Genomic DNA, 13,410 nt, shown 5'->3' on the forward strand with positions numbered 1-13,410 from the left:
TGTATACATACCTAAAAATATTGACATCTGATGCCCTTTTTAAAATGTGTGTGGAAGGGGAGATTATTGGATGGTGGTTGTTGTTGTTTTTATTATGCATTTTCTAGATTCAGGTAGGTTGCCGTGTTGGTCTGACGCAGACGAAATAAATAAATAAATAAATAAATAAATAAATTAAAAATTGTCCAGTAGCACAGCTAGTGTGGTGTAGTGGTTAAGAGCGGTAGACTCGTCATCTGGTTCGAGTCCCCGCTCCTCCACATGCAGCTGCTGGGTGACCTTGGGCTAGTCACACTTCTCTGAAGTCTCTCAGCCTCACCCACCTCACAGAGTGTTTGTTGTGGGGGAGGAAGGGAAAGGAGATTGTTAGCTGCTTTGAGACTCCTTCGGTTAGTGATAAAGCAGGATATCAAATCCAAACTCCTCCTCCTCCTCCTCCTCTTCCTCTTCTTCTTCTTCTTCTTCTTCTTCGAGACCAACTAAGTTTGTTCTGGGTATAAGCTTTTGTGTGCAATCATACATCACATGTATCTGAAGAAGTGTGCATGCACACGAAAGCCAGAACAAACTTAGTTGGTCTCTAAGGTGCTACTAGGCCATTTCTTTCTTTTTTTCGTATGTATTTTCTTTTTTATATATATTGTGGTTTTATGCTGTGTACCTGCCTGATATCTACTGGTATAAGGCAGTATAACTTTTTTGATGATGATGATGATGATGATGATGATGATGCATGCGTGAAGCAATCAGGATCTTGGTATTGCTGAAGCTTAGCTCTTCCATGTGTGTGCGTACTAAAATATCTGTCCGCTGCTATCGTTTTAAACCTTCACAGAAATCAAAGAGCTTGAAAATAACATTAGGAAAGCATTGTCATTTGACAACCGAGGCGAAGAGCACAGGGGAGGAGCAGCAACCTCGACTGACGGCCAGCTTAACACGCCCGGGGAGAACGGTGAAAACGGAGAGGTCAAAACACAGACGAAGCGCATGGGCCTCGAAGAGTTTAACTTCATCAAAGTGTTAGGGAAAGGCAGCTTCGGGAAGGTGAGCAGTCCTTGATTGCTGCTTGTTTCCACTGTGCGCATTAAAAACAGCAGCATGCAGTACTGGTAGGAAGAAGCAAGGTTGAGGATGTTCCTATGCACATATGGCATATCTGTGGTATGTTAGGCAGTTCCCAAAGCAGCCTCTGCGCCTGCTGTTTGCATTCACGCACACCCTCCTCCGGTGGTCATAGGGATTACCAAATCTATGCCAGTAGGGCTTCAGCAAATTTAAAAGACTATATATCACGCCGTGCATCAATTAAGTCATGCATTGAGGCTTGGAGGTTTATAAGTAAGTCTGTTCCATGGCCTGATTTGAAAGAGGGCCAGTCTGGATCACCCTGTAAATTTCCAGATCACCCACATTATGGCTATGTCAGGGATCTGGATTATTATTATTATTATTATTATTATTATAATACGTACATACATACATGGGACGTGGGTGGCGCTGTGGGTTAAACCACAGAGCCTAGAGCTTGCTGATCAGAAGATCGGCGGTTCAAATCCCCGCCATGGGGTGAGCTCCCTTTGCTTGGTCCCAGTTCAGCAGTTCGAAAGCACGTCAAAGTGCAAGTAGATAAATAGGTATTGCTCTGGCAGGAAGGTAAACGGCATTTCCATGCGCTGCTCTGGTTCGCCAGAGCTTAGTCATGCTGGCCACATGACCTGGAAGCTGTACGCCGGCTCCCTTGACCAATAACGTGAGATGAGCGCCGCAACCCCAGAGTCGGTCACGACTGGACCTAATGGTCAGGGGTCCCTTTACCTTTACCATATGGGTAGCCAGTTTGGATCTTGCAAAGTAGGTGTAATATGCAAGGGTGTGGACTGGATTCCGGAAGAATCCTAACTTCTGAGTTGAAATGGGGCGCCTCAGAGGGATTTGGTCCCTGTGAGAGGCAACGCAGCATCTCCCTGCGGTTGCACAAGTTGAAGCAGGGACTCCTTCCGTGCTTTGTGGTACCTTGGCAATTCAGACATCAAATAAAAAGAAAGTATAATAAATTGCTGCAGACAAATATCTTACTAGCTTACATACCCCACCGATCTGGCTGGGCAGCTCCCAGCAGAATTAAAAGCACAATAAAACCACCAAACATTTTTTAAAAAACAACTTCCCTAAACTCTGACCACTACACCTCACTGGCTCTCGCCACCTCGGTTATCTGGCACAGAATCTCTTGCACAGTACCTTTTGGGTCCATGCACTGGCCCCTTAAACTTGCTTGCACCGGCAGTCCTGTCAAGCCATGTCTCATGCTGCTTGACGCTGTGGATTCTCATGTATATCAGCACAATGCGGGGGAACAGCTGCGTAGTCCAGAGGATCTGGATATTCTTGAGCTATCATTCCTATCAATCTTGGTCAGCATGGTTAATGGCCAGTGATTGAGGGAGTTGTAGTTCAAGAACATCAGTGGATAACACAGGGGATTTAGATGCAGAAGGCTAAGGTTTAAATCTCTGCTTAGCTGGGTGCTGCTGCAACATGTGATAGTTTCTTGGGCTGCTTTACTTCCATTGGTGGTTCTTGGAGTAATTTAGAAAAGAACTGGTACCAATCATGCCCTGAAAAATGACATAGAAATGTATTTTCTCTGTGGCACTGAACAAGTGTCTCTTTTTTTTAAGTTGGGTAGTTTTTTTTTTATTTAAAAAGAAGTCAGTGCTGAATTATTTGTTAAGTTGAAAGTGTGCCTGCCAATTGAAATGCTAAGCTGCGGTTGGTGTCCTCTGTTGAGGCACTTGACTGAAAAAGCACTCCATAGGGAGGCTGACATTTATTCTCCCTGAAGGTGATTCCCGCTCTGCATGCCCTGATTTTGCAAGTCAGATCATTTGCTTTTTCAACTTGCCAGCCATGCAGACTCAACAAGGCATGTAAATGTTAGGCTGTGTTTGCTCGGACTCCTGCTGTTCCGCCATAAGGAGGAGTTGCAGAGGTGACTTTAAAGTGGCAGCGTTGAATCCCATTCGGCTCTAGGTGGGTTGCGGCCCCTCGCTCAGCAGCATTACGTGGAAACAGTCTGGAATTAGAAGTGACAACAGAGCCAGGATGGGTGCAATTCTAAAGCCCAAGCGAGGCACACTAAAAAAAAAAATTCGCTGGGGCAAAAACTACAAGAAGCAAGTGCATTGAGAATCTGGATTTCATTTATGTCTGAAAAATACAGATCCACATGTTGCACTGCTGATTCTTGCTGCAAGCATGTAGATCAGGCTTGGGGAACGTTTTCAAGCCCAAAGGCTGCGCTTTCTTTTAGGCAAGCCTTCAGAGCCCACACGCCAGTGGTGGGCAAGACTCAAAGCTAATTTGGGCAAGGCAAGCAAGGTGGATTTTAGCTTTGTTTCTGCACACATCCCTCTCTGTCATCAGTTCAGGAAAGCAAGGTGCATTGCTTAAGTAAGTAAGTAAATTTTTGTATTTATTTATACCCTGCCCTCCCTGGGCAAGACCAGGCTCAGGGCGGCTAGAATCAAATGTCAAATACATTAAAACACAATCAAACAATTGATTGAAATACAGATTGAAAATTAGAATCAGGGTAAAAGTAAGTGACTGCATTCCAACCAGGCAAAAGCAACTCCAGGAGGGTCCAAAGCAGGGATAGTGAGAGGTGTGGCTTGGGGAGGAGGCTGTTGCTTGGGGAGTGTCCTGAGGGCCAGACAGAGAGGCCTGGGTAGCATTTCAGGCTGGAACTGTGGGCTAGTGTGTATCTCTCCTCCGTGCGGCCTAGTCTGCCTAGCCGCCTGAGGAACCATACTTATTATGGCACTGGAGACTGGCTTTTTGGAGGCTCTGGATCACACACACACACACAGCAGTGTCGGAAGCTGCTCCGGCACCCTGCACATGCACGCCATTGCATGTGGCGTGCATGCGCAGCACCGCTACGTACGGCGCATGTGTCACTACGTAGCAACACTGCGTATGTGCACTGCATATAGGCTGCCGTGTGAGAGCGGCAGCCCGTAAAAGGGTGCCACTTGCGTAGCGGCCTATATGGCCACCGTGCACGAGTGGCAGCCCGTAAGGCCGCCAGCGCCGTAAGCCTGTAGGAACTGCGCGCATGCGGGATGCCACACATGTGCAGTCCGTATGGGGTGCCGCTGGCGCGTGGCAGCCTTATAGGCTGCTGCTCATGCACAGCGGCCGTATAGGCTGCCGCACGAGTGGCACCCCAAATGTCACCCCCCTCTAGGGTGGCACCCGGGGCGGACAGCCCCCATTGCCCCCTTTGCTACACCCACGCACACACACACCTTACACACACCACTAAAGAGAGGAACAATCCTTTTATAGGAAAATCTAAAAACTAGGAATACTGGAGTTCTCCACTTGCCCGCTTGAAATTATTATCTTATTCCCTGCCTTTTCTCCACCAGCAGGTCCCAGGGTGGGTGACAACCATCTACAATTTAGAATTAAAAGCAGTTAAGACAAATTGCAGCCACAGGAATATTGGGTGGACCATGAACAGACGCATTTCGGGGGTAAAGAAGGGTGTCTGCAGCATTCTTCTAAAGCTGAACAGTGAAGAAGCCCAACGCACCTCTGTGGGGAGGAAATTCCAACCCTTAGGGGTGGCCGCAGAGATTGCCTTCCCAATCTCTGAGGGTGGTGGAGCTACCAAAATGGTTGCCTTAATGTTTGAGAAGCTCTGTAGGGAAGGAAGTGGTCTTTCAGATGCTGTGGGGAAAGGCATTTTGCATCAAGATTGTCTGCTGTGTGTCTCTCTCCATTCAGTGAGTTTTTATTCAGAGTAGCACTAAAGAGATCATTTCGTCAGCGGAAGCATTTTTCCTTGCCACATGGAATGATCGCCCATCTCTTTTCCTCACACGATATTCTGGGAGCTCCCCCAACTCTCTGGAGCTGATTTGCGGGGAGCAGGGATTCCCATTGCGTTAACGGGAATTGTTGTGCTGACTTCCACTAGCGCATAACTTCCATTTAATATCTCTTTTTTTAGCTAGTTTAGCATGTGAACTACTTGCTCTTTGCCAGTGTAAAAGTGCAGTTGCCTCTTTGTTGTAGGTCATGCTAGCCGAGCTAAAAGGCAAAGATGAAGTATACGCCGTGAAAGTCTTAAAGAAAGATGTCATCCTACAAGATGATGACGTCGACTGTACAATGACAGAAAAACGGATTCTGGCGTTAGCACGGAAGCATCCTTACTTAACACAGCTCTACTGCTGCTTCCAGACCAAGGTAGGTTCTATAAATTTATATCCCCAGACTTGAGGAACCAAACCTCCGCAGAACCTGGCCTGTGTGTCAGTCAGCTCATGAAAGGTGCAGCCGAAACACATAGCACTGTAAGCCAGAACCCCTTCTTGGCTGCAACAGAATGAATTTGTACCTAGCAAAGTCATCCTGTGAACGGTTAGATAAAAGAAAGAATAGAATGTTTGCATCTCAGAGGGCAATACCTTTGAAATGGGATGCTTTGTTCAGGGGAGGAAAAAAACCAAATAGTTTAAACCGAACAGCATATGAAAACAAATTGGAGCAACTGGATCCTGTTTATGTCAGATGAAAGATGATTAAGAAGCGCTTTTATAGGGATGCTTGAGGAATTTGATCTCTGTGGATTTCTCTGCAAAATGACCTGATCTACACCACTAATGGGTGGGCCGGAACAGCTATCCATTGGATTTCTCAGCTTGCAGTGTATTTCTTGGCAGTTTAAATATATCAAAATACACGTTTAAATATATATTTTTGGGAGAATTGAACAGATTTAAATATGTACTCTAATATGGCATATGAGAGGGATGTGAAACTAGAATGGAATTATGGCTAATGATATTTTCATGCAAGACCATTTGCAGTCGTTTATAGTCGTCAACAGCTATCACCCATTTCCACCACCCCTCCCCACCCTTTCTCTACATATAAGCGTCTGGGGACTTCCATTTCAGTGTATCTGAAGAAGTGTGCATGCACACGAAAGCTCATACCAAAATAAAAAACTTAGTTGGTCTTTAAGGTGCTGCTGGAGGGAATTTTTTTTTAATTTGTTTCAACATTTGAAAGAGACATGAAGTAGAATTAGCCAGATTCGTCCTTCTCTAGAGCTCTGTGCTCTCAAATATTTAAATAATATTCCATTTAAATGGCAGGAAGGAAGATTTAAAATGTTGGGGGCAATCCAGATATCTTCTGCTAAATCCAATTGAGAACAACAAAATAAGATTTAATTGTGACTAGCTTGAAACCCCAGTGATTTAATGGTGACTTAGTCATGACTACGTTTTGTTGGATTATGATGAATTATAAAAATTTTTTTGCTGGGGGTGGGAAGAGAAATTCAACCATGTAAAATTTTGCAGGGAACAGTTAGGTATTTCCTTCACTTAAACCAGTGATTGGGAACCTCACAGATGCTTTGCTTGACTCCAACTCCCATCAGCCACAGCAAGCATGGCCAACGGTCAGGGATGAAGGAAATTGTAATCTAGCTACCTTTGGAGGTAGACCTTTGAAGGGGAGGCTGATTATTTGAGAATGCGGTCTTGGTGGAATGCATATTCTCTTGAAATACCTTATAGTAGGATGCTTGGGCGATTGGATAATCCATGTTTTGAGGCAAAACACGTTTTACAGAAGTATCTTCCTAGCATTTTTCATTGTGAATACTTAGGTTAAGAAAATCACAGATTAATGTGCGAATGGGATAGAACAGATTTATGAATGAACAAATGTGGAAGTGCAGGGGGTTATAAATCGTAGCATCACAGAACTGTAGAGTTGAAAGGCAGGAATCTCAACTAAAGCATCCATGATAGATGGCCATCCAACCTCTGCTTAAAAACTTCCAAAGAAGGAGAGCCCGCCACTTTCTGAGGGAATCCGTTCCACTGTCGAACAGCTCTTACCACCAGAAAATTCTTCTGTATTTTTAGTTGGAATCTCCTTTCTTATAGCTTGAATTCAGTGGATGAACTGATTCATTCATTCCGAACATTCTGGTCATTGGTGCCAAGATGCTGTCTTTTTGTGGGAAGCTGCACTCTCTTTTCTGTATGTGAACATTTAAACGGGATTTGTTTCCTTCATTTTACATTATGTTGAGCATGCTTTATAAACCAAAACAAAAAACTATAATGCTGCTTTGCCAAATAGATGTTTTTTTTAAAGTCAATGATTATGTAGTCCAGCAACCAATTTTCTTGTGCAACCTCCATTGTAATGAACAGTGTTGGGGTTTTTTAAAAGGACTTTTAAAATATATGTGTTGATTTTAAAGTGCCAGAAGGTGGCACTGAAGATACAAAAAGAAAGGGAAAAACCGAAAAAGGGAAAAACCAAACGGGGGGGGGGGAGGCACCCAAAACCCCATTACTTTGGTTCTATCTCTCTGAAAGAAATGAGGTGGTTACGTAACTTCATACATGCAGTAGGAGCTGCATTGTAATCAGTTTTGAATTATCTTTTAAACTATTCAAAAGGACAAACACAGGCAGATCTTGTTGCTTTTACATAGCAGGCATTTGTTTATTTATTTGAACCCATTTATGAGTCTCTTCCCATAAAATACCTCAAAGCAATTTCACAGAAAAGGCATCAACAATGAAGAAATAACTCCATATGTAAAAACAACCTAAAACGATTTCACATGTGATAACTATTCCAATTCCAATACAGATAAGATGTCTCTCGGTGGCAAAGTGCGTATTTGCATGTATTATGTATGCCTTGACATACGGTATAGCAGCTCTTAGCTTGTTTATAAGATTTCTCACACCACACATTTCACTACAAGGTCCCAGGGCAGGTTACAATAACATCATGCACCATCTTAAAAAAACACACACACAAAACCCCCCAGAAAACCAGAACACTTATAAAGCAAGTTACAGGTAGGTAGCCATGTTGGTCTGCCATAGTCGAAACAAAATAAATATTAAAATTCCTTCCAGTAGCACCTTAGTGACCAACTAAGTTTGTTATTGGTATTGGTATCTGAAGAAGTGTGCATGCACACGAAAGCTCATACCAATAACAAACTTACGTAGTTGGTCTCTAAGGTGCTACTGGAAGGAATTTTTTCACTTTGTTTCGACTTATAAAACAACCAGCCAAACTGAAAACCAGCCAAACCTGTTTGAATAGAGGGAACAGTGGGACTAGAGGAACAGGTGTGTGTTGGCCTCTCTCGAGTCACTTTCAGCAGTCCTAAAATTTTATTGTCTGTCAGGTAGGAAGCGGCATCCCTGACCATTTGGCCATGCACTCTGGGGACTTGTGGAAGCTGGAGTCCAACAATGTCCGGAAGCCCCATGGGTTGTCCATCCCTAGAACGATGCAACATTGGATGCTCTGAGGCATTCTGGGAAATTTTAAATGACAGCTTATAGCTCCTTGCTGGCCAGCTGGGCGCCCAAGGCACATCCAGTGCTTGTGGACTTGGCCAGGATGCTGGTGCCCCCATCATCTGGCCTGTGTGCTGATGCCTAGCATGACCACACCACGTAGGTACCATTCCGTACTACAAACTTGGCAGGTTCTCTTTTTTTTAAAGGAAAAAAAAAGAGGAAAGACGAATATGTGTATCAGTCTCTTCCACAATCACGATAAAAGAGTTGTTTAATTTCCCTTGCTTTTATTGAGCAAAAGAAAAAGAAGAAATGTCTCTGGAGTTGTCCTTTGCAGATCCCATTGACAAAATATGCCCTGGCAACTTTCCAGTAGCTGATTTGTGGACAGCAGTCTAAATTTCTCTCATAATGGTGGCTTGAGGGGCAAAATGTGCCATTTGTGATTTAGAGTGCCAATTAACCTGACTGTGGCTGGTCAGTCTTATATTTGTCTGGGCCTAATCAATGGTTTGTAATTCATTTTAGCTGATCGTCTTCTGTGTAGGTTGCTAAGCAGCTAAACCTGTTGTGCATATTCTGCTGGATGAGTGTAATCTACTTAAGGTACATTTACATTGTCCAATATTACTGCTGCGTGTCATGTTAGAAGTTTGCGAGGGTCATATTTCATATTCTGCACCCCAGTGGAGGCCATTTGTGATTGCCAGATGTTGGTATGAAAGCGGTTTTTGGTGTGGTTTTTGTGTGTGTGTGTGAGTGAGATATCTAATTAGACCCGCAAATACACTTTGATTTAAAAATACCCACCAAACTTTTCCTAATATACAAAATATGATAAAATACTGAATGAAGCATGGCAATGAGGAGCCGTGCATCTTTCCCTCAGTGCATACAACGCTTGACATGCTGGTGCCATTATAATCCTTATAAAACTAGCAATTTCAACTAGCGTTTCTTGTTGCTACTGGAAATTCACCTAAGGCTAATTCGCAGAGGAAATTCAAGAGTAGAGTAGAATAGAATAGAATAGAATAGAATAGAATAGAATAGAATAGAATAGAATAGAATAGAATAGTAATTTATTTGCCAAGTACTTACATATTTGGAATTGGCTTTGGCTAATTTTGCAATGTAAACGTACTTTATACAAAATATCTCTTAAATATTTGTGTGAGGATCAGAGTGTGCAGAACACTATTTCAAGCAAAGAGGAGCCACTCCGACTGCGCCTGGAGCTTTTGCCTTCTGTCCCTGCCGTGACTTCAGAACAGGTTGAGGTGGTTGTTGGTGCCTCTGGCGCCGAGTGAATTGCTCTACTTGATAAATGCTTGACTTTGCTATAAAACTGATTCAGGTCGTTTGCCAATTTTTGACTCTCCGGAGCAGAAGAATATGTTCTCTTATATTCAATAAAAGAAGACGTTCTCTTATATTCAGAAATGTTCTGTAAATTCATCCAAAGAGTAGCCGAGACATGTTTGAGAATTGAGTCCGAATCATAGGTCCGTTTTGCCACTACAATCTCCTTCGTCAGTACGCTCTATAGCTTGGTTGTACAAATTTCTGTCTCCTTTCCTCGAACCCTCCTCTTTAGCATATCGGAGTTTTCTTGACTAATGGTATGTCTTGTGTTTGGTTTTGCTTGTTCTGTGCTGGAGATAAACATAGTGTTCTGAGTTTTGACTTGCGTGTAAAAAAAGAAAATCCTCCCGTTCAATTTTTTTTCTAGCGTGTACCAAATTTCAGATTTCATATTGCTATAGAAATATATTTCTCCTCTGTCTCACTTTTCTCTTTGCTAAGATGATGTGTGCTCATGCTAGGCGGATGCAGAGCCCAGGAGATCCAAGAGGGCAGCCCCCACTATTTCCTCCCTGGGTGTGTAGTGGGGGGGGGGAGGAAACCAGCAGCACCATAAACCACTATAGAGGTGGCATGCAGGGGGTGGGGGTGGGGGGGTGGAGCCTTACAAGCAGGTAGTAAATTCAGCTTCCAGGGAGCACACCACTGCCACCATGGCAGCAGCAATGCATTTCTTTCTTTCTTTCTTTCTTTCTTTCTTTCTTTCTTTCTTTCTTTCTTTCTTTCTTTCTTTCTTTCTTTCTTTCTTTTAAATCTTTAAAAGCATTACAAAATTTTAACAAAAAAAAACCAATAAAGAAAGATTACAAAACTTAATAGAAATTATAAGAATATCCAAAAACAAAACTGAGCATATAAATAAATATACCAAAACAGAACAACATTTCCTCCCCCTCTTCCCCCCCTTTCCCCTCCCTGCTTCCCTCCACATTTTCCCGACTTCCATTTCCACTCTTATATTCACTCGTGCATTTATTTACTTTGAGACTCTACAATAATACTAATAATACCAAATCAAACTCTGCTTATTTTATATTTCTCTTCATATCTCCTACTCAACGCATGTTAGCATGTCCTCTTTCGAACAATGTTTTTTCATGTAATCATCATAACTTTTCCACTCATTTCTTAATTTTTGTTTGGACTGGTTTCTTACTGCTGCTGTCAATCTTGCCATCAAGAGGTACTCACTCAATTTATTAATCCATTCTTCTTTAGATGGTACTTTACTCGTTTTCCAATTAGTGAGTGCAGCAATGCATTTCTTGGAGGTGGGATCTGCCGCCTCTGTGGATCCTGCTGCTTGAGGCGGTCATCTCACCTTGCCTCATGGGTGCACCGGCCCTGGATGTGGAACAGGCTGCCTCCCTGTATATTTTCAGGCAGCTTGTCAAAACAGTTTTGGGTTAGGGTTCACGGGGGCTTCTTTTTGCTGCCTGTGTTGGCCTAATTTCTGGAAAGACGGGTGTCATGGCTGGGAGCTTGATGAATTGGCTTTCTAAAAAATAAAAAAGCCTGCCTGCCTGTAATAATTAAAGAATGAAAGACATTGGACCACCACACTGTGAAGTTTTATGAGTTTGTGCCTTTCAGAAAGCAAACAGAACAGCCCTGCAAATGAAGTTGTGGTAGCTCAGGAGTTTGGGGACTTTTCCTAAGCAGTATGGCAAAGTTGAGTAAATGTTGAACGTTCCTATTGTCCTACAGACAGAAGCCCCCGTTGTGTCCAGATTACTGACCTGATTTTGAGAGAGAGAGAGAGAGAGAGAGAGAGAGAGAGAGAGAGAGAGAGAGAGAGACTTGCTGATATGCTGCACTGTCATTCCGAGCTGTCCTTGGAAAATTATTAAAGCCCCGTTAGCTCACTGAAGCTCCATTGTTCTCAGCAGCCCCTCAGCAGCGTTAACTGGATTTATTTCCCCCAGAAAATACACAGCAATCATAGGCATCTGATCATTAAGGCAGAGTGGCGGAGAACTCAAGATGTCAATGAGCAATCTGAACTCATTCTCCATAGGTTCTTTTAAAGCTAGACTGATGTTGATGCCATACATAAAAATAAGTGCTATGTCCAAGTGGGACTGGCCTGACTCCCCAAGTAATTTTTATCCCTCCCCTTACTCTTGGCAGCAGCAGAAGTAAAAACAAATCCAATTTAATGTAGGCACAGTGCTGGAGTGGGTGGAGCCTAGCCTCCTAAGTAGAATGCAAAATAATTCCACCCTGCTCATCAGATCAATCATTGGATGAGTGACGGGGATGATAACTGCCTTTTTTTTTTTTAAAGAAAACAGATTTGATTGCACATACCACATCTAACTTTCTGTTATAATCTGTTTGATTCTGAGTGAATCCTGGTGTAATGATATGTTATGCATCATAAATTATGGACTTATACAGATGATTGATACTCCTAGAGATTGGGAGTGTCAGAGCTGAATGTCTCTTTTCCCTACCTTTCTTCAGCACCCCTTGAATAATAATAATAATACCGGTAATAATAATAATAATAATAATAATTAATAATAATATATGCAAAGAATTGTTATCTCCCTATTTCTGTGATCCAAACCCTGTGTTCACTTATCATTGGTTTGGGTTGGTTTGGTTTGGTTTGGCTTGTCAACTTTCTATTCCACCCTTCATCACAGGTTGGTTTACAGTATAAAACACAAAGATGCATAACATAGTAACAAACAAAAACAACACACACACACACACACACACACACACACACAATCAAGCTTCTTCATTCAATCAGTTCAGACCCAAAGTTTCCACTGAATAGTTTGGGGCATTGAACTTTTACTTCCACCACCACCACTTCTAAAGTAGTAATTTTGTTCTATTGCCAACCTTCCCAGTTTGAAAACAATCTATGAAAGGTAATCCCTTGATGATGTAATCCATTGCAAATCGCACAGATTTCGCCAGACCGGTCATTTGATCACCATTTAGGCTAAGTCCTGAACAAAACCCTTTCTTTGTGATTATAGTGTAGGATTAAGGCGCCTCAGCTTCACGATCTGTCCTTCCAGTGAGCACTCAGGGCTGATTTCCTTAAGAATGGATAGGTTTGATCTTCTTGCAGTCCATGGGACTCTCAAGTGTCTCCTCCAGCACCCTATATGCCAGAAGCAGCAGGCGTTGGTCTTGGCAAAGCAGATCTGGGTGTAGAGATGGCAGTCTTGGCGATTTGATTAACACTGTCTTGTTGTGCTGTTTAACATTACATTTACACTTAAGCTCTGGGACTGAGGTGAAGCCACCCCATTTGTCTTTGCAATCAGCCTATGTCTACCCTGGGGTGGTTTGGTTTGGTTTGGTTTGGTTTGGTTTGGTTTGGTTTGTTTAACCATGAGTGTCAATTCCCACTCCTGCACTTTGCAAGGGACAGAAATATTTATTCATTGGTATTACAGCTAAATACTTAGTGTTGTGTTGTGAGGTTGGGATGCATTTCATAAATTACTCAGAACAGGGCTGGAGGAACTGGCAAGTGATGCTTGTATGAGATTCCTAAACTAGGTTTGGCCTTGAGCTTTACTTAAGGATCTGAACTTGGGAAGATTTCATTAAGCAAAACCACTGAATTTCTGCAAAAACGCCCAACCTGAAATGATCCATCTGTGGGAAAAGCAGAAAAAGAATTGTTTCTGGTGATGTGCCC

General features: G+C 42.8%; 1 protein-coding gene across 1 annotated transcript in view; it reads left to right on the forward strand.

The window, feature by feature from the left end:
- Positions 1–13,410, forward strand: part of PRKCE (protein kinase C epsilon) — a 321,969-nt gene that overhangs the window by 235,015 nt on the left and 73,544 nt on the right. The window contains exons 9-10 of the mRNA XM_035111183.3: positions 836–1,047; positions 5,092–5,265. Coding sequence (XP_034967074.1) covers positions 836–1,047; positions 5,092–5,265 — 386 coding nt within the window. The remainder of the gene's footprint in view (positions 1–835; positions 1,048–5,091; positions 5,266–13,410) is intronic.

This window comes from Zootoca vivipara, chromosome 3, assembly GCF_965207765.1.
Source record: "Zootoca vivipara chromosome 3, rZooViv2.hap1.1, whole genome shotgun sequence".
NCBI classification, from domain to species: domain Eukaryota; kingdom Metazoa; phylum Chordata; class Lepidosauria; order Squamata; family Lacertidae; genus Zootoca; species Zootoca vivipara.